Below are 23,736 nucleotides of genomic sequence, written 5' to 3' on the forward strand. Positions count from 1 at the left end.
CTTGAATCATGAAATTGCCTCCTTCAGAGTAACGTTAACACTGCACATTTGCCATTTCTATAACACCTGATATTATTTCCAATAGTGATGTGTTTCACTAATTTTATGCCTATTATTTAAAACATACAGAAATTTAGTCTCTTGACTGATTTAATTAAGTCTCCTGTTCTGTTAAAATCCCTGATTGAATACAGACAACAAAGGAGTGGAGCTCTTGAACGTGACATGCTCTCATGGATGTGCATCTCAGTTTGTTTGCATTCTTCTCAGCTGGGATTGAATTTATATTGTCGGGGGACGTGTTTCTATGGTAATGTGCACTTCTCATATCTGGTTGTTATAATTCTGCTTCAAGCATGTCATGCTATTTAAAAAAAAAAAAAAAAAAAAAAAAGCCCACACACTTCCGATCATATGGGAGTTTAAGTAATGACAGCGTTCACATTTAATCGGCCAAATGCCTGGTTAATTCAAATTATGACCAGCTGAATGAGTCAGGTCTTTGCACCGGGGCCTCATGTTTAAGGAGATTTGCTTTCTTTTAATGAATTCTGCAAGCTCACTTTAAGCCGAAATTATGAGTGTGTTAAAAAGATGCTCCTCTCAATGTAACAGCATATATATATATGACCTCATGAGGTGTCAATAATACCACATGATCTCCATCAGCAGGTGGAGTTGCACGGTTGTAGTGCAATATTTTGAATGTTCTGTTTTTGTTGGTGTAAAAACAAACAAACAAACAAACAAAAAACACTTATTGTGGAGCTTTTCATAATCATGAGTCAAGGTCAAACAAATCATTTTGCATAAATACACTGCATCAACAGCCAATAACGACTGTGCTCAGGTTGATAAAGAGTGTGATGGTGTATTCAGGCAATAACAAGCCTCAGTAAACTGATCTGTGTCTCTGCAGAGGGAGAGGGATCACAGGGTCAGAAATAGGTTCAGTGGGACCACGCGGGGACATTACTGAGATGCCAGCTTTCATGTATTTCAACAACTCAGATCTGGCGTGAGGTGTAAACACACGCAAACAACACTTGGCTGACACCTAGTGGACAAATGTGGTACTGTTACTGTTGCAGGCAGGCTTTTTGCTCTGCATGATCAGCATCATGGTTAATAATGATGTAATAAAGGATCACATTGTATTATTGTATTATTGTTTTATTTTATGGAATCACATGAATGGACATCCACGTGCATATGTGCCATATTAAAGACATAGGCTGATTTACATATTTTGTAAGGTTTTTTTTTGCCTTTGAAGATAAGCATGAAATGAGGGAGTCACACAGGTGGAATTGTGTTAGTAGGCAGTAAGTAAGTAGACATAAATTAAAATAACGACAATTAGATAAAAAGAAATGTAAAAATGAGCATGTAGTGCAGTGTAAATTGCATTGCCATTTATTGCATCCTGTCTTTTTACATATTGCAGGTATATATAATCCAAAATCCCCAAATATAACAAGTATAATATATTATATTTTATATTGCAGATATAATAATAATCATCATCATAATAATAATAATAACTAAAGCGGAAATGACACCGTTATGTCTTATTTTTCCTCCACATGGCTCCTCCTCCTTCCTCCCTCCCTCTCCTCTTCCTCACCCTACATTACGTCACCGGGACCTGTGCACTTGTCGATCGCAGTGTATTTTGGTGATGCAGCTCTCCAGGAACTGAAGCATGCACTTGCAGGACACAGCGGACAGAAGACTGTTTCGGTTTAACCTGATCTGCAACTAAGACACTCGGCGAGGTGCGGAAAACAAGCAAACACACAAATAAACAAACAAACACACCCAGAGGAGGAAGAGAGAACAGGCCTGGCTGACTGTTTATCTGTGCGTGCAGAGCAGCAGGGGCGAGCCGGTGCAGGATCAGATAACGAGGTGAGCTTGTTGACATGCAGTGCAGCGTTTTTGCATTTTTGGATTCATGCGTATTTTCTTTTTTGTTATTCTTCGTGCTGCTTCAATGTCGCGTCAACTGGTGTGAAATGGACTCGCTGTTGTGGGTGCGTGTTTATTCCTGCAGCACAAAAGCCTATGAGCATTAGTATGTGACTGTGGAGAAGCTGTGGACAGTCGCTGTGTCTCTAGTCTGCTAAATGTCTTTGGTGCCTTTGGTTTTCTTCAACTGATTTCTTTTATATATATTATATAGACATTATATATACAGTGTTTTACCAAAGGTCACTGCTGTATCTGAACTCACTTCATAAGTTCTTGCTCATCATTTTGTCTACAAAAGGGATTATTCTAATAATTATTAATCTGTCGCTGTTTGTTTTCTGATTAACTGATTAATATTATCACCTAGAACCATGGTTCTCAAACTGTGGTACGTGTGTCACTAGTGGTACACGAGCTTCCTCTGGTAGCACAAAAATCTGAAATACTGTTCTACTGTATATACCAGCGTTTAGACCAGAGTGCACAGAAAAATTAAACAAATAACAAAATAATAATGATTAATAAATAGTAATAAATATATGTCACATTACCTCTCGCTCCATTTTCATCTAATTTCACTGAAGGAGGATGATGAGAGAGTATTGGGAATAAATCTGCCTCCTGTCAATATTTCCTCAGGTGGTACTTGGCAACCACTGAGACTTTAGGTCAGAGAATAGAAAAATCACCTCAAGCTAAGTGTGACACCAGCTGGCTAAAACCAAATGATGTAATAACACTGGAAACACAAGCTGGTCGTGTTGGATAAATGACTAAAGTTTATCCAAATATCAACCAAATGTAGTCTTTTCTCTATACACACTGTTGTATTGACAAGGCACATAGATTATGAATAGATGTAGATTTGCGTGAAAGGTATTGGCAGATTAATCTTTTAGCTGCGTGTTGTATTATTGTGTAATGTAGTATGAGTAATCTCAGAATAAAAGGTCACGCATGTATGTGGACTGGTTTGTGCACATACATCTGTATTAACAGGTTCATTACTTTGCCATAAGCAGTTTTTTTTGCATGTGTTTCTAGGTGTCATCAAACACAACACAATGCTGGGCTGCTCGCTGCGAGGAGGCTGCAGTCCTCTGGTCTTCCTCTGGGCCCTGCTGCTGCCTGTGGTTTCCCCTCATAGCTTGAACAGAAGCCACAGCGCGAAGGACCGGCCCAAGCTGCTTCTTGTGTCCTTTGATGGCTTTCGCTGGGACTATATCGACCGTGTCCCGACGCCTAACTTCCATCTCCTCATGGATGAAGGTGTGATGGTGGAGCAGGTGGAGAACATTTACATCACCAAAACATTCCCCAACCACTACACCTTGGTGACAGGTCTGTATGCCGAGACGCACGGCATCGTGGCCAATGAGATGTACGATCCCGTCCTCAACCGCTCTTTCTCCATCGAGACGGACAGCATTTATGATCCACGGTGGTGGGAGGAGGCAGTACCTCTCTGGGTGACCATCCAGAAATCTGGAGGCCGGAGTGGGGCGGCAATGTGGCCTGGGTCTGACGTGAAGATCCATGGCATGTTACCCTCCCAGTTCCTCCCCTACAACTCCTCAGTCTCCTTTGAAACCAGAGTGGGGCGGATTATTGACTGGTTCTCTGCGCCTAAAGAGGATGCGGTGGATTTCGGAGTCCTGTATTGGGAGGAGCCCGATGAAAGCGGCCACCTCCTGGGCCCTCAGAGTTCCCTCATGGATTCAGTCATCGCTGGAATTGACGAGAAGCTCGGCTTCCTCATTAATGAGCTAAAGAAAGCCGGGTTGTTTGAGAAGGTGAACCTGATAGTGACCAGCGACCATGGGATGACGCAGCTTTTCGCTGATAACATCATAGAACTGGACGAGTATGTCAGCAGGGACCTGTACACTTTGGTGGATAGGAGTCCGGTGGTGGGGATTCTGCCCAAAGAAGGTATCACTTCCAAACAATCAATAGAGTCACTTGAGAAAAGCACTTGCTTTCTTCCTGAACATTACAAGAGAATAATGATGCCACTGTCACGTCTGAATTGCGGAGGAAAGATGAGTCTAAAACTCACTTATTAATAATCATTTTATACAAAAACAAGGACAAAACTGAATAATGTCAATAATCATAAACGTTATATTTACTGTATGGAACGGAGAGTGGTATCAATCTTTTCATTAAAGTCTTTGTAATACGCTTTTTTTTCCCCTTTAAAATTAGTTGAGCTGTTTCCTTAATGGATGCATTCGTGCACATGTTTTACTATAAGCATACACTCTTAGAAATAAGGGTTCCAAAATGGTCCTTCTACAAGGGCTGAGGTTCTACCTGGAACCATTTACTTCTGAGGGTTCTTGGTAACACTAATGGTTCCAGTAAGAACCATTTTGATCCAGAGAACCCTTTAAAATCCCTTTCCTGAATAAAGGGTTTTAAAAGGGTTCTTGGTGGAACCCTCCAAAAGGGTTCCAGGTAGAACCTTTTCTCTCCTATGAGGACAAGCCGAAGAACCTTATATGGTTCTACTTAGCACTTTTATTAAGAGTGTATTTTCTGTCTATGTTTTGTAATGTTTAACCAAATTTAATGATTTTGCTATTATTTTGCAATATATACAAATTTCAGCAACGTGGCCCTTTTTCTGGTCATATATGAACGTTGGTTATCTCTCTGAAATGCTTTTCTTATCAGTGACAAATCTGCTGTGTCTTCATCTCTCCTCCAGGGATGCTCAACGAGGTGTACGGCAAGCTGGTGGACGCAAACCCGAACATGGTGGTGTACAAGAAAGAGGAAATCCCCACGCGCTTCCATTATCAGCACCATGTCCGGATCATGCCCATCGTCTTGGAGGCCAAGGAGGGCTGGACCATCATGCAGAACAGGAGCGGGCCCTTCATGTGTACGTTTTGAAACGGTGTGAACATTCTGGTTTTGTGGATGTACACTGGTAAAACAGGGTTTTAGATGTCTCTTTGAGCAGTGGTTGACAAAAAAAGCTATTTTTGTTCTCCCTTTGAAGCATTGGAAATGTGGGAGTGAGTTATTTTTGTGCTGCTTTGTTTTTTTTTCCAGTCCAATTCAGATTAGATATATTTTTTTAAACACCTTCTTTTTAGAGTAGGGATCAGAGATGTTGAATTTTTAATGCCGACGACAGCAGCTAATTTTACTGCTTCCCTCCTCTCTGGTGGGGGATTGGTTAATCAGTGAAATTACCTGGTGGCAGGAAGAGAAACCTGCTGACTCTCAGTTCTCAGTGATGTGATGAGCAAAAGTAGCTATAGCTCAGCGTTATATGATTCTGCTGTACATATGAAACCACCAAGATACAAACTGTAAAACCACCTCTAGCCTGTGAATGTCGTGAAGCCAGATTTTAATATTTGAAACCGTAGTATTCACTGTATAAGTCTGTGTAATGCCACCATAGATTGGTAGAATACCCTGAAACCATGGACATACGCTTGCACACTTGCATCCTCATACATATTAATAATACAAACGTAATGTAAAAATCATTAAAGCATTTCCTCTGTAACATTACTACTGGTCAGAGACTCCACCAGAGTCGCTGTATCTGATTGGATGGTTACTGCCATCACTGATTAACTGTATTGATTTGACTCACAGAGAAGCCTTTCAGCGAGGTAATAGCACTGATGAATGTTGGGAGCAACAGTTAGACAGTCCAAGCTTCCGTCGGGACTTTATGCTTGTGTCTCTTGATTTAATCTCCAGTTCTGCGTGTGTGTTGTGTCTGTGATTGATGCAGCAGTAAGCGGCTGGATGGCGGAGGCAGTGGTGGTTGTAAATCTTGATCCAAAGCGGTTGAATCTGATCCCATAAATCTGTGAACGAAAAGTGCTGCGCGGGATCCACGCGATGTGGAATCTCAAGATTAACACTAAAGCGTTGCACCTCCTCATGCAAATGTGTTTCTTGTCTCTTTTTGTCTGCAGTGGGAAACCACGGCTATGACAACACCTTACGCAGCATGCACCCTGTGTTTGTGGCCCGCGGACCAGCCTTTCGCCAGGATTATGTGAAACCCACAATGCGCTCAGTCGACCTTTACCCTCTCATGTGCCACATCCTGTCTATCCGGCCTCTGCCGAACAACGGCTCCCTTGCAAACGTTCAGGACCTGCTGTCCCCGGACTCGGCTCCACCAACTCCCAGCATCCCCCCCAGGGTCGCCGAGTACTCCTACGCCCCGGTCGTGGGCTCTTTCCTGAGCGTGGTGATGGTGCTGGGCTTTTTGGTTGTCTACATCCGAGAAGTGACGCTCAAACAGCTGCCCTCGCTAAAGCACAGACGCAGGGAGATGTCGCAGCCTTTACTGCAAGAGGACTTGCACCTGTAGCTGGAAACAGGAAGGATAGGCGACATAAAAGAAGAGGAGGTAATGCTCCCCAAGGTAGCCCGCTCTGTCCAGAAGCATCCCTGAAATGCCTCCGTCACACCACTGTTTGTCACTGTGCTGCTCTGTCATTGAATGGAGAGCAAGAGAATCTGAGCTTGTCTTCATGTGCAGAGTTTTGCCTTTAAGTGTGAAGGAAATGTGCGGGGTTTGCTTCTGGTACAGGCTTGATCAAGATATTCAACCTGTTACATGGGCTTCTAGTGGCTTTGCTTTGATTGTGAATTTCACCTGATTTCATCTCGTCATTTTCATCTTCACTCACAATGTAAAAGATGTGATTCTGAACCTTTGGTGGCTAAAACTGTGACAGGGATAAAGTGTTTATGTTAAGTAGATGTGAGGATCGCTTAGGGTGAAAAGCTTGCCACTCTAAAAAAAGGGTAGGATGCAATAATTATTTTTAAAGGGGGATAAGTGCGCACACTTTAGACAATCTTTCTCGATGGCATTCATAGTGTTGCATTCATTTGTGTGTAGGAAATATGTGAAAAAAATTCAACTGAGAAGAAAAGAGTTGAAATTCTACCTAATGTATCAACCAATTCCTCTTAACCTGTGATTAAGCTTAAGTATTTAAAACTCACCTCACTTTTTCTTGGAATTAAATGTTACAGTTAAGATTCCACCACTACTCCTCATATGTATCCATGAGCCAGTCACTCCTCTGTCACGCTCTTTACTCGTCCGTTACTATTTGCCTTTTAACTTAAATGGAGAACATCTCTCCAAAGTGTGCAGTCATTTATGTGTCAGTCCATCTTTCTGTAAAGACGACGCTAAACTCATCCTCATGTGTTGACTGTCATACCCATGGCCATTTGTCGGTGAAAATGTGAAGTGCAGTTGCTATTGGTCAGTATTCTGTCGTTAGGATTTTAAGGGTTTTCGTTGTTGTTTGGTTAAGTCGACTATTTCAGCCTGACTTGCAAGAACTGTTCCTCTGATTTGCACTACAGGACAGATATGAAACAGTATGAAAGAGGCAGTGGTGGTAGAATGCTTTTTAGGTCATGTATTATTTGCACTTCTTATTCGTAGTTGCTATTTGACACATTAAAAATGTTCGGTGCCTCTTGCCAAAAAGCTTTTGGATCAACATAATCGCAGACAGTCTAGTAGAATCCAGATCAGCCAGTCAATTATTCTGCTATTGTTTTCAGCATATTTTAAGAAAGAATTGGTTTGATTTCTTCTTCTTCTGCTGTAAGATGTATTAACTAATGCCTGTGCCCAAAAATGACAGACGTCACTGTGACTGATTACTTTTTACAAATCTAAATTCATAAATTGAAAGTATTTTATGGAAATTGTTCATTTTCTGAAAAGTGTTGTCTGATAATTGTGTTTCCCTTAATTGTCTAAAGAGAAATTAGATCTATCCATACTATATTTAAATAACGTACTTGAAATAGTTAGAAAACGTTAACTATCAGGTCTTTATAACCATTTATTATGACTTTGGGTTTGAAGTATGGATACTGATATGATTTAGCGATGAACTATGTTTGCCATGTTGATCATGTTGATGCAATTAAAGACTTCTGAAAATAAAGGGACTAAAGAGAAGCTAAATGCAATCTGTTTGTTTCATTTTTTCCTATATGCATGATGTTCCAGGTTTGAGTCTTTGATTTTCTGATAAAAAAAGAAGGAGTTCCAGAGTCTAACAGCTGAAAAATCCATGATAAAAACACCAATTTGCTTTAATCTACTCTAATCTACTCTGTTCTGATGTATGCATTACACTCTTTTTAACAAAGGAGAAATAAACTTAATATATAAATCAATCACATCTTCAGCAAACAGAGACACATGTGTAAAACTGTATTAAATGACTATAACAACAAAACCTAAGGTTATCTCAACACGCAGACCACAAGATAAACAGACACAAAACTCAATCTCTGTCAATCTTTGCAGTGATATAGACAATTTTGTACAAAACAGGTACAGCCCACTTCATTAAACTCCCTTCTTCACTTGTAATAATAATAATAATAATAATAATAATAATAATAATAAATACATCCCATAATAAACTGCTCCTCCTGGATTTATATACCCATGATTGTCATATTGATTATCAAGATTTAAATCTGAGTTGTCAAACTGGTAGGACCATCACATTTGCCCCCCCCCCAACCAATTACATATCATATTATAATGAAAACATGGCTGCAAAAAAAGATGTCCACATTATTATTTAGTTGTATTTCTCTGATTTTGACATGAATAGATTTATTTTTGCATCATTAATGATTTTACTGTGAAGTACAGTCACTCCATATCAACAACAAGAACTGTTACTTTAAATTCTGTGTAAAATCATCATGAATATGTTTATTGAGCTATCACAATGTTATAGTGTTAAGCTTATAGTGACCTCCAGCTACTGAACAGTTGTTTCCTCTAGACCAGAGGTCCCAAACTCAAATGACCTGAGGGCCAATGCACATCCACTGTGGTCAAGAGGGGGCCGGCCTAGAGAACAAAAAACGTTTACAATATTACATCATGATATCACACGTATAATTAATAATACTATTTATGATGCAAAATGAACGTATTAATATCAAAAACACACATTTATTTTAAATTACATCAATAATAGTGTGGACAACTGTAATTCAAATTTGTGCCAGGAGCCGATTCGGACACTGCCATTCGTGGCTCGGGCCCTAACAAGTGTATTTATATATGTAACTGAATGCTGTATATGATACATTTAATAATGGGATAATAATGGCCAAATGTTTTATTATTACTGTTATAAAAACATCGCTAGAAGACATATATTCTATTCTATCACCTTGCTGTGGTCGTGGGCCATGTTTTCATTATAACAAGATATTAAGTGGGGGGCCGCATGTAATCGATTGGGGGGCCAATTGAGATACCTGCTCTAGACCAAACTAGACATTCATTGCCCCGCCCCCAAACCCCCCCCCCCCCCAGCTAATTTGACTGACACCTTTGATTTAAAGTCTTGATTTAATCTTCAACTAGAAGGAGTGATCAATTCTATGTTTGATTTGGCACAAAGCAAGACTCTAAGTTGACAGAGACACAAAAGTCCATACCATTATTTCACTCGTCAAAGTTTGTTTCTGCTTCAAACTAAAGTCACAGTCAGGTGTCCTTGAAGGCACAGTCCTCAGCTTTTGCATGAATCACTTGTTAACTCGCAGGACCAAAGGTCTTTTTTGTGTTACTGCTGGAATTTGCCCAGCAGGCGCTCAAACAGTCAGTCAGTCAGTCAGTCAGAGGCAGGCGCACTGTGCCACCACTCCAGACCCCTTTTTTCCTCCTCTTTAAACCTCAGCTCTTGTCCAAAAAAAAATCTCAACAAAACTAATCATGAGCAACACGGTCAGTGACACAGTCGATGAGGCAATTGTGCGTGAGGAGCGCCGTGATGGAGCTGACAGTCCTGACGCAGAGCGCACAGGTGAGGCGAAGGCGCAGCTGCACAGCGAGGCGCAGGTCCACGTTGCTGCCGAATATATGGAAATCAAGGACGGCGACAGAAAAAGCTCCTCGTCCTCTTCGTCATCCAGTGACGACGACGACGATGAGGTTAAACGTAAAGGAGCAGATGTGGATCCAGCTGCAGAGGTGCTGGTGAACCTAGAACCAGAACCTGTCGCATTGGTGGAGATAGAACCTGTGGTACTGGTGAGTCCATTGCCAGAGCCAGTGTTACTGGTGGATCCGGTGCCAGAGCCAGTGTTACTAGTGTGTCCATTGCCAGAGCCAGAGGTTTGGGAACCAGAGCCTGTGGTAGATGTGCAGGCGGAGGCGCACGACGGATCCAGGCGGTCATCGACCTCTTCTTCATCCTCTTCCTCCTTTGGTGATCCGTGCGACGACCCGCCGATCCAGGATAAAACTGCTGACATCGAGCCGGTGGAGAGTGGCGACTACACCCTGACAACTCTGGAGGCCGTCACTCTGGAGGAGAGCAGCGCTGCACCTGCTCCTGAACCTGCTGAAGCCAGTCACCCCGACATCTCTCTGTTCGTCAAGGTGAGACACACACTGAGACAGACACTGAGACAGACAGTGGTGAGGACAGAAGAGGACAAGGCAGGACAGACACAGACACAGACAGACACAGGGCAGAGAGGCTATGATGGGCAGAGTCAGGTCAGTCTCCAGGTGCAGGTCTCAGCTTCTGTGTAGGAAGAATAGTATATATATATATATGTACATTTAATAGAGTGCTTCATATAAAGACAATATATACCCACACACACACATCACTACATTAAACAGATGCATTCATGCATCATGCAAACAAAAGCCCAGACTATAGAAATCACACACAAAAAGAATTGAATAACATTTAGATGACAAGAAAAACTACAAAAAACACAAAAGGGATTGATAAAAATGTTGTTTTTATCTTAACAGAAGTATGATAAAATGCCAATAAAGGGACCAATAGATATTCAATTACTTATCAAACATGTCAAAAGTCTCTTTGAGGACACCCTGTGTATATATATTTTTGCACTGTACAGCTTTTTTCCTTTTGTAACACAACTGTCATGTCTGCTTTTCGGTTGCTGGTGATGGAACACCAACACTGCAGGGTGTGGCTTTAGATTAGTCTATAATGAAGCGATTGACAAACCCGCTCAGTCTGCAAATGAGGATTGATTAACTGCGGCTGAACAATAATTGTTATGTTTCACACAGTAAAACGTTGATCCTCATTAAGTTCTATATATATGTGTGAGGCTCTTTTTGATTTCCAGAAAGTATGTGTTTATCTGCACATATACATATATAACATATTTTTGGTGCATGTCTTGAGTCATCAATTTTTGATGACTTCGCCAATTCATAAATAACATTATCCACATTAGCATCATGGGTCATGATGCAAAATTTAGCACAATTAAGATGTGCATTATGATTCCTTACAGGCCTGAAATACTAATAACTATTTAAAACCCAATACTATATGTATTTTTGCTCATAAAGAAATGAAAACATATAACTGCATGTGAAGCGATAATCCCCACCCCCTATTTCTTACAACTTTGTAAGCTCAAGGTCAAGGTTACATTTATTTATATAACACATTTAAAAACAACCCCTGTTGCCCCACACATTAAACATAGAGGAGACAAAAATAACAATTGCACCCAATAATTTAAAATGAGAATAAATAAATACATTTAAGACTTAAGACTGGTATTAAACGCCAAAGCAAATAGGTTTTAAGTCTGGAGCTAGTAATGTCCAGGACATTGACATTAACATAGATGTTGTTGACCTCACCGCTCTGAGTGGAACAACTCCGTCAAATAAGGTGGAGCATTAGTTTGCAAGGATTTAAAAACACGTAATACCATTTTGAACTGGATCCTGTAGGTGACAGAACAGAGGTGATGTGATCACATGGTCTCTACCTCATCAGCATACGTTCTGATTCTGCATTTTGGACAAGTTTAAGACGGTGAACAGATGACTGATATTCCCCAAAGCACACAAAGGGAAAATGTGTTACTAGCCACCTAGCCAAAATCAAATGGCAAATCGTAAAATTCAGCAACACACGTCCACTGTAGAGGCGCACACACGCTTTATTAGGGACCAAAGCATGGGAATATCACTGTTCATCAAAGTTTGTACAGAATATATATAAACTCTCTGGTATCAAACCTCTTGTTTAACAAGTATGATGAGAAATTACATTTTCACTAGCTACAGTCCTGCTCTCTGTCTCCCTTCTTCTCTATCAGTGGCACTGCAGCCTCACAGTGGGAGTGAGCTCTTCTTTCTCTTCTTCTTCTTCTTCTTCTCTACTTCATTTTCTCACCTTTAGGAATTTTAAATAAAGTGGGCAGAGCTTTTCTGTGTGTATTTGCGGAACAAAGACATCTCAGTTAGTAAGTGGTGTAGAAGCAGGTGCACTGATTCATGAGTACAGTAACAGTAAACTGCAGATAAATTAACACTTACTAACTATGGCACCAGGTTGTCATGGAGCCATATTTCAGACATGCCTGAACACAAGACCAAAGACAATCTGTTTTCAGTCTCGACTCCACAGTTGTATTTTTCACATTCTCAGCCACTATTTTACAAAGTGAAACTCACACATTTACGTCATACAAACTTTAAAAAACAACAATCTACGGAATGTAAATACTTTATCACCATATATCGACATAGATACATTACTAATTACAAATGTCCTCGAATAATATCTTTAGTAATAAACTGAAATATGTGATTTCAGTCAGAAATGTCAGTGACCTGTGTGTGTGCGTGTGTGTGTGTCAGGACCATCATCAGTGACTTTGCAGACCAGTGTAATAATTAACCTGTCTTCTGCAGCGCCATATAAAGCAGGGCTGAACTCCATGGCTGAGCAAATCTGACTGTGTATTTTGTTGCTTTTCTGATAGAGCGCTGCTCTGAGAGGTGAACTATCAGCACACGCAGGGGTCACTTTGCTGATTGAGTCATTGGCCTGGAATGAAGGCGCTCACAAAAGCCCTTGTAAAAAGGAATGACAGCAGTTATTTATGTGGAACATTTAAAAGTGTCATCATAAAAAGTGAGAGGATCTGATTTTAATCAGTGGTGATTCTGTGATGTTAACCTGTCACAGGAAGATAATTAGCTTCATAAATAGTGCATTACCACCAAAACCCAACATTTTCATTATTATTTGAGGTAAAATTCTCAGTAAACCTAATTAATAAAAGTAATATGAATGAGTCACCCAGACTTAGCATTTCTGTAGAATATTATTTATTTATCAATATATCACAAATCACTACAAACCTCAGCATATTTACACATTAAGAGGACACTTCTGACACACACAGGTGCTATATCTTGATGTTGTTATATCACAATTATGATAAAGACTATAGTTCACTGGTGATGTGACAACATACTTGGCCCCTACTCCACAAAGCTGGCCTTCCTATCTGATCGTGTCCATGTGCTGAGTGCATTTCCCAACAGTTTAACCTTCAACAGTTGCCATAAACCAAAGCGGAGGGACTATAAAAGTAGGTATAGGTTAGAGTTACGAGATCAACTATCTGCGCTCAAAGTTTATGCGACCCCGCTGTCGCTTCCTTTGATAAAGCCGACCATAGCAGAATAAACTAAACGATCAATTACAGTTTTCCCACAGGGCAGTCTGTTTTAATCTCATTCTGAATGATAACGCTTAAATAAAAGCAGCCAATTAGGATGTGTCTAAAATGACACGATGCATACGCCTGTTGGACTGTCCCATTTTGGAAGTGTGTATCACTCGAAGAGTTTAAACATTCCCCACCACCTTTGTGGTGATGAACAAACTGTTCAAGTGAATGATTAACCCAACAAGTCAGTGATTTAAGCTTCCTTTTGTCTCAAGGGAGCAGGAAAAAACACACTAATGTTATTTTATAACCAGATTGAGAAATCCTTACATGTATATGGAGAGCTGTGAGAGAATATGATGCACTGGTTTGTAAGGAATATAAGAAATAAAAAGTCCAAAGATGAGAAGGTAGTCATCATTAAATGTTTAAAACTGTTAGTAAAGGCTGATAGCGAATAGAACTTTCAAAACAAACTTGGGGAAAAGTCCAGTGAACGCTGTTTGAGGATGTCAGTGTTAAAAAGGCGAAGAAAGGTGTTTTTCCTTTTTATTTAGTTATTTTTTGCTTTAACTTTGAATAAAGGTGCCACATGTAAGAATGTGGCCAAAAACGATTACTACATTCAAATTCAAAATACCAAGGTATTTTAGGTTTAGTTTTCTGACGTAACTGGCAACCCATGGTTTGTTTGGCAGCTGAGACTCTACTGACTTCAATGACTGGTAGACGGCGGTAGGTGGCGCCACATGCCAAAACATGATTTCAAAACATAAACATGATTTGCAGTCTGCAAAATATTTTGTCTGTACTGTTGTTGTTTGTGAGTTCAGTTTGTTATATGAACATTATTCATGAGTCTCTGTGACATATTAGGAGGATTTTATGGCCAGTTGATTTAGATTTATAACATAATGCACCTTTAATGCTCAAACCAAACCCTAAAATGTGCTTTGTGCTGCATGTTGCTGTTTCTGCCAGGAGATGGGGCTGCTCTATAAATACAAACAGAACAAAAAGCTCTCTTTCCTTTCTATGCTTTCATCTACCTTTCACACAGGTGACATAATTTTTTTTTCTCTTTTTTTGGGTGGAGGTGAGGTGGTGTGTATTTGACATAATAAGCCATAAATCCCTCACTTTGTTGTGATGATTACAGTCAGGCCTGCTTTTATTTTTGTTGCTCTACATAGCACTTGTCTGTAAATGTATGCCAGTTCCTGCCCTAAAACCAAGGCCAAGCATCAATAATTCAAAGAGGAATCTTCTCCAGGTCTTCTCTTGGTGATCAAATATAACCTGCACTATCCCATCTCTCTCTCTCTCTCTCTGTGTGAATGCACATTAAATATGAACGACACCGTTCACGCAGCACATACAGTATATAATGACGGAGACATGAACACAGAAAGAAAAAGTGACACAAAAACATCAGCACATCACCGTTTTTGAGACATTTCATGGGTTGGTGGTAAGAGTTTTGATGGTTTAAAGAAAATGTTTCTTCAATTTGACAAAATAAAGCGAATAGACCATGAGCAAAATTAAAAAATAATACTGTGAGGTGACTTGTTAAGGACATGAAAGCAGAGATAAGAGAGAGTGGTGCTGATGATGTGTGTCAAAATTGGTTGCTGGTGTTGGGAAGAGAGAGACGGGGCTCCACCCCCTGGTGCAGACTACAGACTGACACCTGTTCCCCACTCTGTGTCAGTGAGAGGGAAACTCTGCTGTGCATCTGTGTCTAAATCAGAGCACGGGCTGTAACTGCCACCTGGACCCACTCTCAGCCTCACCTGCATGCTGAAAACAAGGGAGGAAAACGCCCTTTACAGGACTGAAGAGAAAAAAAGTGCTTGACATTTTCAGGATCCTTAAGTGTGAGGACTCAGAGGAGAAGATCACACAGAGAGGATAACAGCCATTTTTTTTCTCATTTCATTGAGGATGTAGACCACAGAGGATAATTTAAAAGAACAATAGGTTAAACAACCGATTCTAAAGAAACAGCCAGAGTCAAACATCATGTCCACAAACGGTACAGACAGGGATCCAGATATCGAACTGTTTGTCAAGGTAAGACAGACACAACTCTATGATTTCACAATGACAGAGTGGATGCAGTGTGTGTGTGTGTGTGTGTGTGTGTGTGTGTGTTGGAAAGCTGGTGTAACTTAATAACACAGGTTGAGTTACAGCGGCACACGGCGCTCCATGCTGACCTGGGGTTGTTGTGACACTGATATTGAAGCTGCATGTTGATGGTGGGAAGCTCTACATTGTTGAGCACAGTTATTATAGTGACATTTTCATCAGGAGGATTGTTAACATAAACTGAGGATGGGTTTATATATTTGTGTAGTCAGCTAATGCTGTAGGAAATAGAAAAAAAACCATTTATTTCTCATAGCAAATTTAATTCTATTGCATGTGTATAGTGCCAATTCATCACATACAGTATAATAGGAAGAAATCTCTGACCAGAACCATCAGACTGTACAAACATGTGCCTCAACCGGTTGGGAGGAGAAGTGAAGTAAAATTTGTCATCCTGCACATTATTTTGCAATAGATTGTCCCCTGAAATAGAGATAAACATATAAAAGTACCAGTTTGCAATGATGGGAGCAGTTTAGATTCACCTGAGGCCCGTCAGAGGAACACTATAGCGGCAGATGAACACACAGTACCTGAGGCAGGTGAATTGGAAGCAGGTGGAAACGCTGATGTGGTGCTTGGATGCACTGACCCAATTAGCTGCTGTGAGGGTTCCTCTCAGCTAATTTACCTCCCAGGGAAACCAAAGCTCACACACAGCTCAGCTTGCATCTGTCGTAAGCCTCCGCATTCATTTATTTACCATGGATGGAGCTATACTGAAATTTGTGATATGTGTCATATTAGGTTTCACAACTGCAGCTCTTTAATTAGACGTTGTTTTTAAAGAAAATAAATTGACTAGACTATTTTAGCACAACTTAGACAAACCATGTATATTGTGGTCTGTCACTGTAGCTGCAACAGTGACAGACAGTGAGTCTAATACCTGTGGATGTTTACTGGGCAGTGGGTTAAAAAGTGGTTTGTTGCATTATGGGAAATGTAATATGCATCATGTTTGAGTCTTGGCCAATAGATGAGTAAAAGTCTGGATATTCTGGCCTGTGCTGCAACTATTAGATATAGTCATACTGTACATACTTCCACATTTTGACCTTTTGTGGAAAATCACTGAAGATAATAATAAGTGTTTTAGAAAACAAATACTTGAGTTGAAACTGAAACAACTGTCACTAAGAACTTAGTTTGTACTTGTCAATATGATCCCATATCGTCGTTTTGTTAATCCTGACTTACTTTATCTCATTAAAATGATAACAATCAATGAAACTAACCCCAGTTAGAGTGTAATATACATGAATATGTATGCGACGGATCGTATGAATTGACTCTGCCTCCACTGGACCCCACACATCACCATCACCATCATCATTCCATCACTCACTGGCTCCACACACACTCACTTTCTTCATACCGAAAGGGCTCAGATGTACAGTGTGTGTGTGTGTGTGTGTGTGTGTGTGTGTGTGTGTGCGACAGCTTTTGTCCTCCATGTTCTAGATGTTGATTGACTATTTTCAGCGACTGTGTATTGTGTTACCGCCGTGCTACTGAGCATAGCCATAACAATGCACACACACACACACACGCACACACACACACACACACACACACACACACACACACACACACACACACACACACACACGCACACACACACAGGAGAATCACATGCACCCAGGCAGCATGACAGCAGCAGGATCATCAATGGCAGAATACAGTCAGCTCAGCTACTTTTAGACTGACAGTGTGTTTTTTTCTGCTCTGCACCATTTATAGTACATGCAGTGTCTGTCTTATAAAGTGATTAAGCTGCACATTTTCTCATCTTTCATGTTAACCAGTGTGGGTTTTTCTATGGCAATAGAAAGAAAGAAAAAGGTTGTTTTTTTTTTAGAGTTTTTTCAATAATAAGTCAATAATAAAACACATTACACACTACACTGCTAAATGTAACAATAAACATCAGTTTTACATTGAAGGCCTGTCTTTCATATATGCAGTTTGTGCACTTGGAAACAATAAATGTATGTTTTAATACTAAATCCGTAACGAGTTACTGAAATGAAAGAGAATAACTCCACTTGTCAAATCTCACCCTTCCCTCCGCTGACCTCGAGGTCAGTGCTCTTACTGTGACATGCCTTGTGGATTCTCAGCATGTGACCTACAGGCTCTGCACTCTGTGCTCCGGCGGCCACTGAACCAGGTGATGGAATCACTATGTATAATTCAGCAGGGCCAGTGGATCAGGTGTCAGTGTTTGTGCTCTGCCGTGGATCTATACATGAATATAACTTATTACTGACGAGGAAGAATTAGATTCTATGAGTGGCACCACCATAAAAAGGAAAACCCTTGTATGTATTCTATCCTCAGTTGAGTAATTTGAGGTGATTTAAAATGCTGGAGTAACTGATGAATTCATTTCAAAGCCATTTGGATAAATGCAGAGCCATTTGTAAAAAGGCAGCTTTTATTTTGGCATTTGACCAAAGGCTTTTACTGCACAAAACTACCGAGTTGTTAACTTGTGTATTTCCTGCTCAAGCAGTTATAATAATAACATGCACATTAATGCACCAGTATAATCTGCAATATAATATATATCCACAGAGGTTTCTTTTTCCAAATAGTCATTACTTTTACTTTTAATACTTTGAATGAAAACATTCTCTTAAAATACTGTTACTAAAGTGACATTTAGGTCATGTTGTATTTAACTAGCGAAGCATTTTGCTGCCAGGTTTGAATATGTGGGAACTTTCCCCAGAAGGTACTTTCAGTTTGACTCAGTTTGACAGTTTGAGCTTGAATCCTTATGTGATTTATGTGTTTGCACAGTGTTATTTTCATGCAAACAAAGAAACTTCTCTTAACGGCCTTACTATTCAAATATCAAGATAACAGCCAAGATTCACGATAAAAGTCATGTAACGCAAATACACGTTTAAATGTGAGCATCAAGGTCACAACATTGTTACTAAAGTGCACAGTATTTATTTGATTTCTTGTTTGGGATGCGTCCCCTATCATTTCAGTCCAATACTGGTCAAAATCACAGGAAACTGGAGTTAATTTCTTCTTCACAGGAGCAGAATATTTGATTTCTAGTTGGATCATTATGTTTAGGAAACAGTTGGTTATGGTTAGATGGTGAATCCATCAGCACAAATGTGTTGTACACTATATCAAGCTGATGCCAGTGGTAATATACAAGAAAAAGAGGTATTGAGACAAAGTGATAGCAACAGAAACCCTGAAATCCAATGGACTTGAATCTAGCTCTTGTTTTACACAGCTATTTTTAAAAATGTAGTTGTTCCAGTTGTGGAAATGGTTTGTACGACACTATGATCCGTGCAGCCACTGTGAGTTTGTCTGCATTCATACACCATATACCAGTATTTGTGTCATATTTCATCACTGACTGATTTCCTGTCATGTTGTGTGTATGTGCAGGCTGGAAATGATGGAGAGAGCATTGGAAACTGTCCCTTCTCTCAGCGCCTCTTCATGATCCTGTGGCTCAAAGGAGTCGTGTTCAACGTCACCACCGTCGACCTCAAGAGGTTAGTGACACGGCGATGCAAAACTCGCCAACCCGAACGTTAAGCGCAACCCGTGGCTTTTGTTGACAGAAACACTCACTGTCAACTGTGTGTCCTGTGTAGAAAACCAGCAGATCTGCACAACCTGGCCCCGGGGACTCACCCGCCCTTCCTCACCTTCAACGGAGAGGTCAAGACTGACATCAACAAGATTGAGGAGTTCCTTGAGGAAGTGCTCTGTCCTCCAAAGTAATTTCACTAGAAGGTTTTATGACATGTAGTTTACAGTATCAGATTATATTACTCACACACACACACACACACACACACATGGCATTTAGCTGATTTATTTCACTTCAGAAACACTGTTGAAAGGACAGGAAACATGTTAGTCTTGTAAAGAGTGTTGTTTTTGATGAGGACCGATGTTAACTGATATGGCTGCTTGTTGTTTATGACTGTTGTAAACGTTTGTTTGAATGTATGCGTCTCGTGCACCTTTGAACATTCAGCTCCTTCAAAACAGCAACAAAAAAAGTCAACTAATCCAACCTAACTAGTCCCCAAATGCATATGCATGTGTGTAATTTTAGCGTTGATTAAGAAACATTTGTCATTTGTCAGTGTGGGAGAGAAAAATGTCAGATTAACTAAATCTCTCTTTTATTGCCTGTAAAGTTTTTTACATTACAAATGGACCTTACTGTGAGAGAGCTTACGGGGCAGGCGGCCAACTTGGTTTCAGTGTGTAACACATTTTTAGTCTGAGCTGAGCCCCAGTCCAGGTGTTAATGTTCTCCAGATGCTTTGGTCTGACTGTGTCTCCTGCCTCCATACCCCCCCCCCCCCCCCCCCTCCGTACGTCTGCTCTGCTCAGGTATCCCAAACTGGCCGCCAAGCAGAGAGAGTCCAACACAGCTGGAAATGACATCTTCGCCAAGTTCTCAGCCTACATCAAGAACACCAAACCAGAGGCCAATGCTGGTGGGCTGCTCATTTACACACACACAGACACACTGAAAAATGAGTCTGGGGGGGAGAAAAATAATCTCACAGTCATTATTTTATTCCACCACTAGGTTGTAGCAGAGTCCAGCGTTTGTGACTCACATCCTTTGCTGTGCTGCCACCTAGTGGGATTAACATCAACCTTTTGAATTCATTCTTGTGTGATGTGTGTGTGTTTAGTCCTAGAGAAAGGTTTAACCAAAGCCCTGAAGAAGCTGGATGAGTATCTGAACAGCCCGCTGACAGATGAGATTGACGCAGACAGCATGGAAGAGGAGAAGAGCTCCATCCGGTGCTTTTTGGATGGGAATGAGCTCACTCTCTCAGACTGCAACCTGCTGCCGAAACTGCACATCGTCAAGGTAAACAAGGAGTGTTTCTGAAGACAACGTGAAATGTGTCAGGGTCCAAATACAGCACTTAAAGGTGCCATATGTAAGAATGTGGGCAAAAAATTCAAAATACCGAGGTCTTTTAGGTTTCGTTTTCTGACGTAACTGGCAACCCGAGGTTGCTCTGCAGCTAAGACTCTACTGACTGCAATGATTGGTAGACAGCGGTAGGTGGCGCCACATGTCAAAACATGATTTCAAAACATAAACATGATTTGCAGTCTGCAAAAAAAATGTTTTAATGCAAATATTTTGTCTGTACTGTTGTTGTTGGTGAGTTCAGTTTGTTATATGAACATTATTCCTGAGTCTCTGTGACATATTAGGAGGATTTTATGGTCAGTTGCTTTAGATTTATTACATAATGCACCTTTAACAATGCTTCACAAGAAGTGAAACACAAAATAAAAAGCAATAAAACATCATTGAATAAGAACAACATAGATGCAAATCAGATAATCCCAAAAGCCAAGGTTTTTAAAAGTTGTTAAGGATGTGCTTTGTCTGTAGTTGATCTCAGTGCTTATGTGGACACATACCAGCTTAACAGATCTGAAGTATAAATAGGGGTAAGTTTGAAAAGTAGTTTAAAAATCAATGATGAAACTCAAAGCACAAAAAAGCACTTCAGAGCCAACAAAATCACCATAATTATAACCTTTATTTAAGCAGGAAGATCTCATTCAGATTAAAACTCTCTTTTTACAAGAGGGTCCTAGGCCAAGACAGGCAGCAGCACAGTCATCGTGATTACAGACAGACAAACTAACAAATAACAGACACAAGATCCCACGATATCTGTAATATATCCACCCAAAATAAAATGAAATACAGAATTACTAAGATTAAAGGCTGAATCAGTGCTGACGCTGATCACACACACACACACATAAGGGCTCAAGATGAACTGGTGGTGAAGTGAGGGAAGCACACAGAGGAAATACACAGCAGAGGCTAATAAGGATAATGAGTCACAGGTGAAACACGTCAGACAATCACAGGAGCGACAAAGACAAAGGAGGGAGAATAACCTACAGAGTAAAACATGCACACACAGAAACAATAATACAAATCTAAACATCCAGTTTTGTGTTAATATCGCAAAAATAAATAAATGGATATTTCAAATCCCTGTATATATAGTTTAGTGTATGTGTCTATTTGAAGTTATTTTGATTATTTTACAAATGTTTCAGTTTATTCATGCAGAACATATTCCGATCAGTAGATATACATTGATTCTTAATTCACAGATTACTAAAATACAGCGAATAAACACCCACAAATTCAAACGTTTGACAGAAACATCATCATCTATATTTTATTATCAGTTTATTTTCAGATATAAAAAACTGTGAAGAAAAACATCAAATTACCTTATCTCACTTTCAAGATGATGGTTATTATTGAGCTAAAATGTCCACAAGGTTGCATTTTGAGTATAAATGTAAACAGTGAAGACCAGGTTTTAGTCTTTTAATCTCAGAACAGGATTAATTCTCAGGTCATACTGAAAAAAAAAAACCCAAAAGACTCCTAACCCTTTATGGTACTACTCAACCATTTGGTCGACCACACTTTAAGTCACTATATCTCATTGAAAAATGCATCAAGCTGAACTCACAAACACTGAATGTGACTTGTTCTGAATGTTGTACTTTATGAATTATGCAAACCAGGTTTACTATGAACAGACGTCTCAACCGTTTGGTAGAGGCCTGTACCTGAAATACTGCAGGGTATAATTTAAAAAAAAACCCCCAAAAAAACATTGATTGTCGTTATTGTTATCATAAGTAAATACAGTAAAATAATAAAATATAAACATACATATATATATATATTTTTCTTGGTGTGTACCTTAAAGGGTTATCGTATAGTCTTTACTCCCGTACTGCAGGATCACACACTCTGCAACTGCTTTTGATTTCATTATGTTGTTTAGCAGCACGGCTTTATTACAGCACCGTTTCAAACTATTTCACAGGCTGCTGTGAAACTTGTAGAGTAGACATTCATGCTTCTTATGTGATTTAACGGCAGTCATTGTGGGAACTTTTCATCTCGCACCAATAGAGGACAGTTAACATTTCGAGTTATCCAATACTTTGGAGCAAACACCTGCAAATCTTGTGATATTTCAGCTGATGTGGGCGGATAAGTGCACTGCAGCCCCACTGAGCTTAGACCTCATACATATGTATATATATATATGTATCATTTTTAAGTATTTTAGAAGAAGTGCAGCAACTCATATAACATTTTTCTTCTTCTCCTCTCACATTTCCATTCCTTCTCTCTGAAATAAGCCATCACTCTTTTGCTAGTTCTCTCTGACTCGGCCATATGAAAACACCGGGAGGTTGTTTCAAGTCATTTATTCTTGCATTTATTAAGTGAAGAAGCAGGAAATGAGGGCAGTTAAAGCACTGAACTTGACAAATTGATGATAGAGGTCGACCGTTGACTCCTACCTGAGCTGAGTTTTTTTAAGTTTTCAAAATTTCATGTTTACATGGCGGCCTTTCTCTCCCTCTGCAGGTCGTCGCTAAGAAGTACCGTAACTACGACATCCCTTCAGACATGACGGGCGTGTGGCGGTACCTGAAGAGCGCCTACAAACGCGACGAGTTCACCAACACCTGTGCTGCTGACTCTGAGATCGAGACCGCCTACAAAGACGTGGCGAAGAGACTGGCCAAGTAACTCGCCAAGCAAGACCGGGCAAAACGAAAAGTTCAAAAAAGAGCAGCACAAGACGAGAGAAAACACCACCGTCGGCGCATTATGAATTTCCTTTTAGAGTCTCTTTCAGTGACATTTTTCCAACGAACCTGGGACTTTTGTCCGTTGTCGGGTGGTTCGTACAGCTTTGTAACCACCACGTGCGTTATGGATTCACACATAGCATAGGAAACGCAGAAACAGACACACGTCAAGCAGAGTATAAATCAATCCCCGAAAATTTCATCCGCGACTTTTTAAACCCGATTTTGCTGCTGTGAAACTTCTGACATAACCGTTTCCACTCAAACGTGATTGTGTCTGTCTGTGTTCATTTCTCACAACACAAGGCTCTCTTTCATACGTACTCCACTGGCCCGCACGGCCAAACATTTTACTAGTCGCTGATGTCAGGGTTGTTCACTTTATTTATT

At 40.2% G+C, this 23,736-nt stretch overlaps 1 protein-coding gene across 1 annotated transcript; it reads left to right on the forward strand.

Moving 5' to 3' along the window:
• Positions 1-1,656: 1,656 nt before the first annotated feature.
• Positions 1,657-23,284, forward strand: LOC310934716 (uncharacterized protein; the record flags this gene model as incomplete). The annotated part of the gene is made up of 10 exons (XM_083898511.1): positions 1,657-1,911; positions 3,019-3,906; positions 4,688-4,864; positions 5,925-6,324; positions 9,763-10,414; positions 19,090-19,199; positions 19,302-19,427; positions 20,056-20,162; positions 20,367-20,548; positions 23,120-23,284. Exons 2-10 carry the CDS (start codon positions 3,039-3,041, stop codon positions 23,282-23,284), a joined length of 2,787 nt encoding a protein of 928 aa, XP_083754637.1. The 5' UTR covers positions 1,657-1,911; positions 3,019-3,038.
• Between the last annotated feature and the right edge of the window lie 452 nt (positions 23,285-23,736).

The sequence above is a fragment of the Microchirus variegatus genome, assembly GCF_963457635.1.
Source record: "Microchirus variegatus genome assembly, chromosome: 12".
Classification (NCBI taxonomy): Eukaryota; Metazoa; Chordata; class Actinopteri; order Pleuronectiformes; family Soleidae; genus Microchirus; species Microchirus variegatus.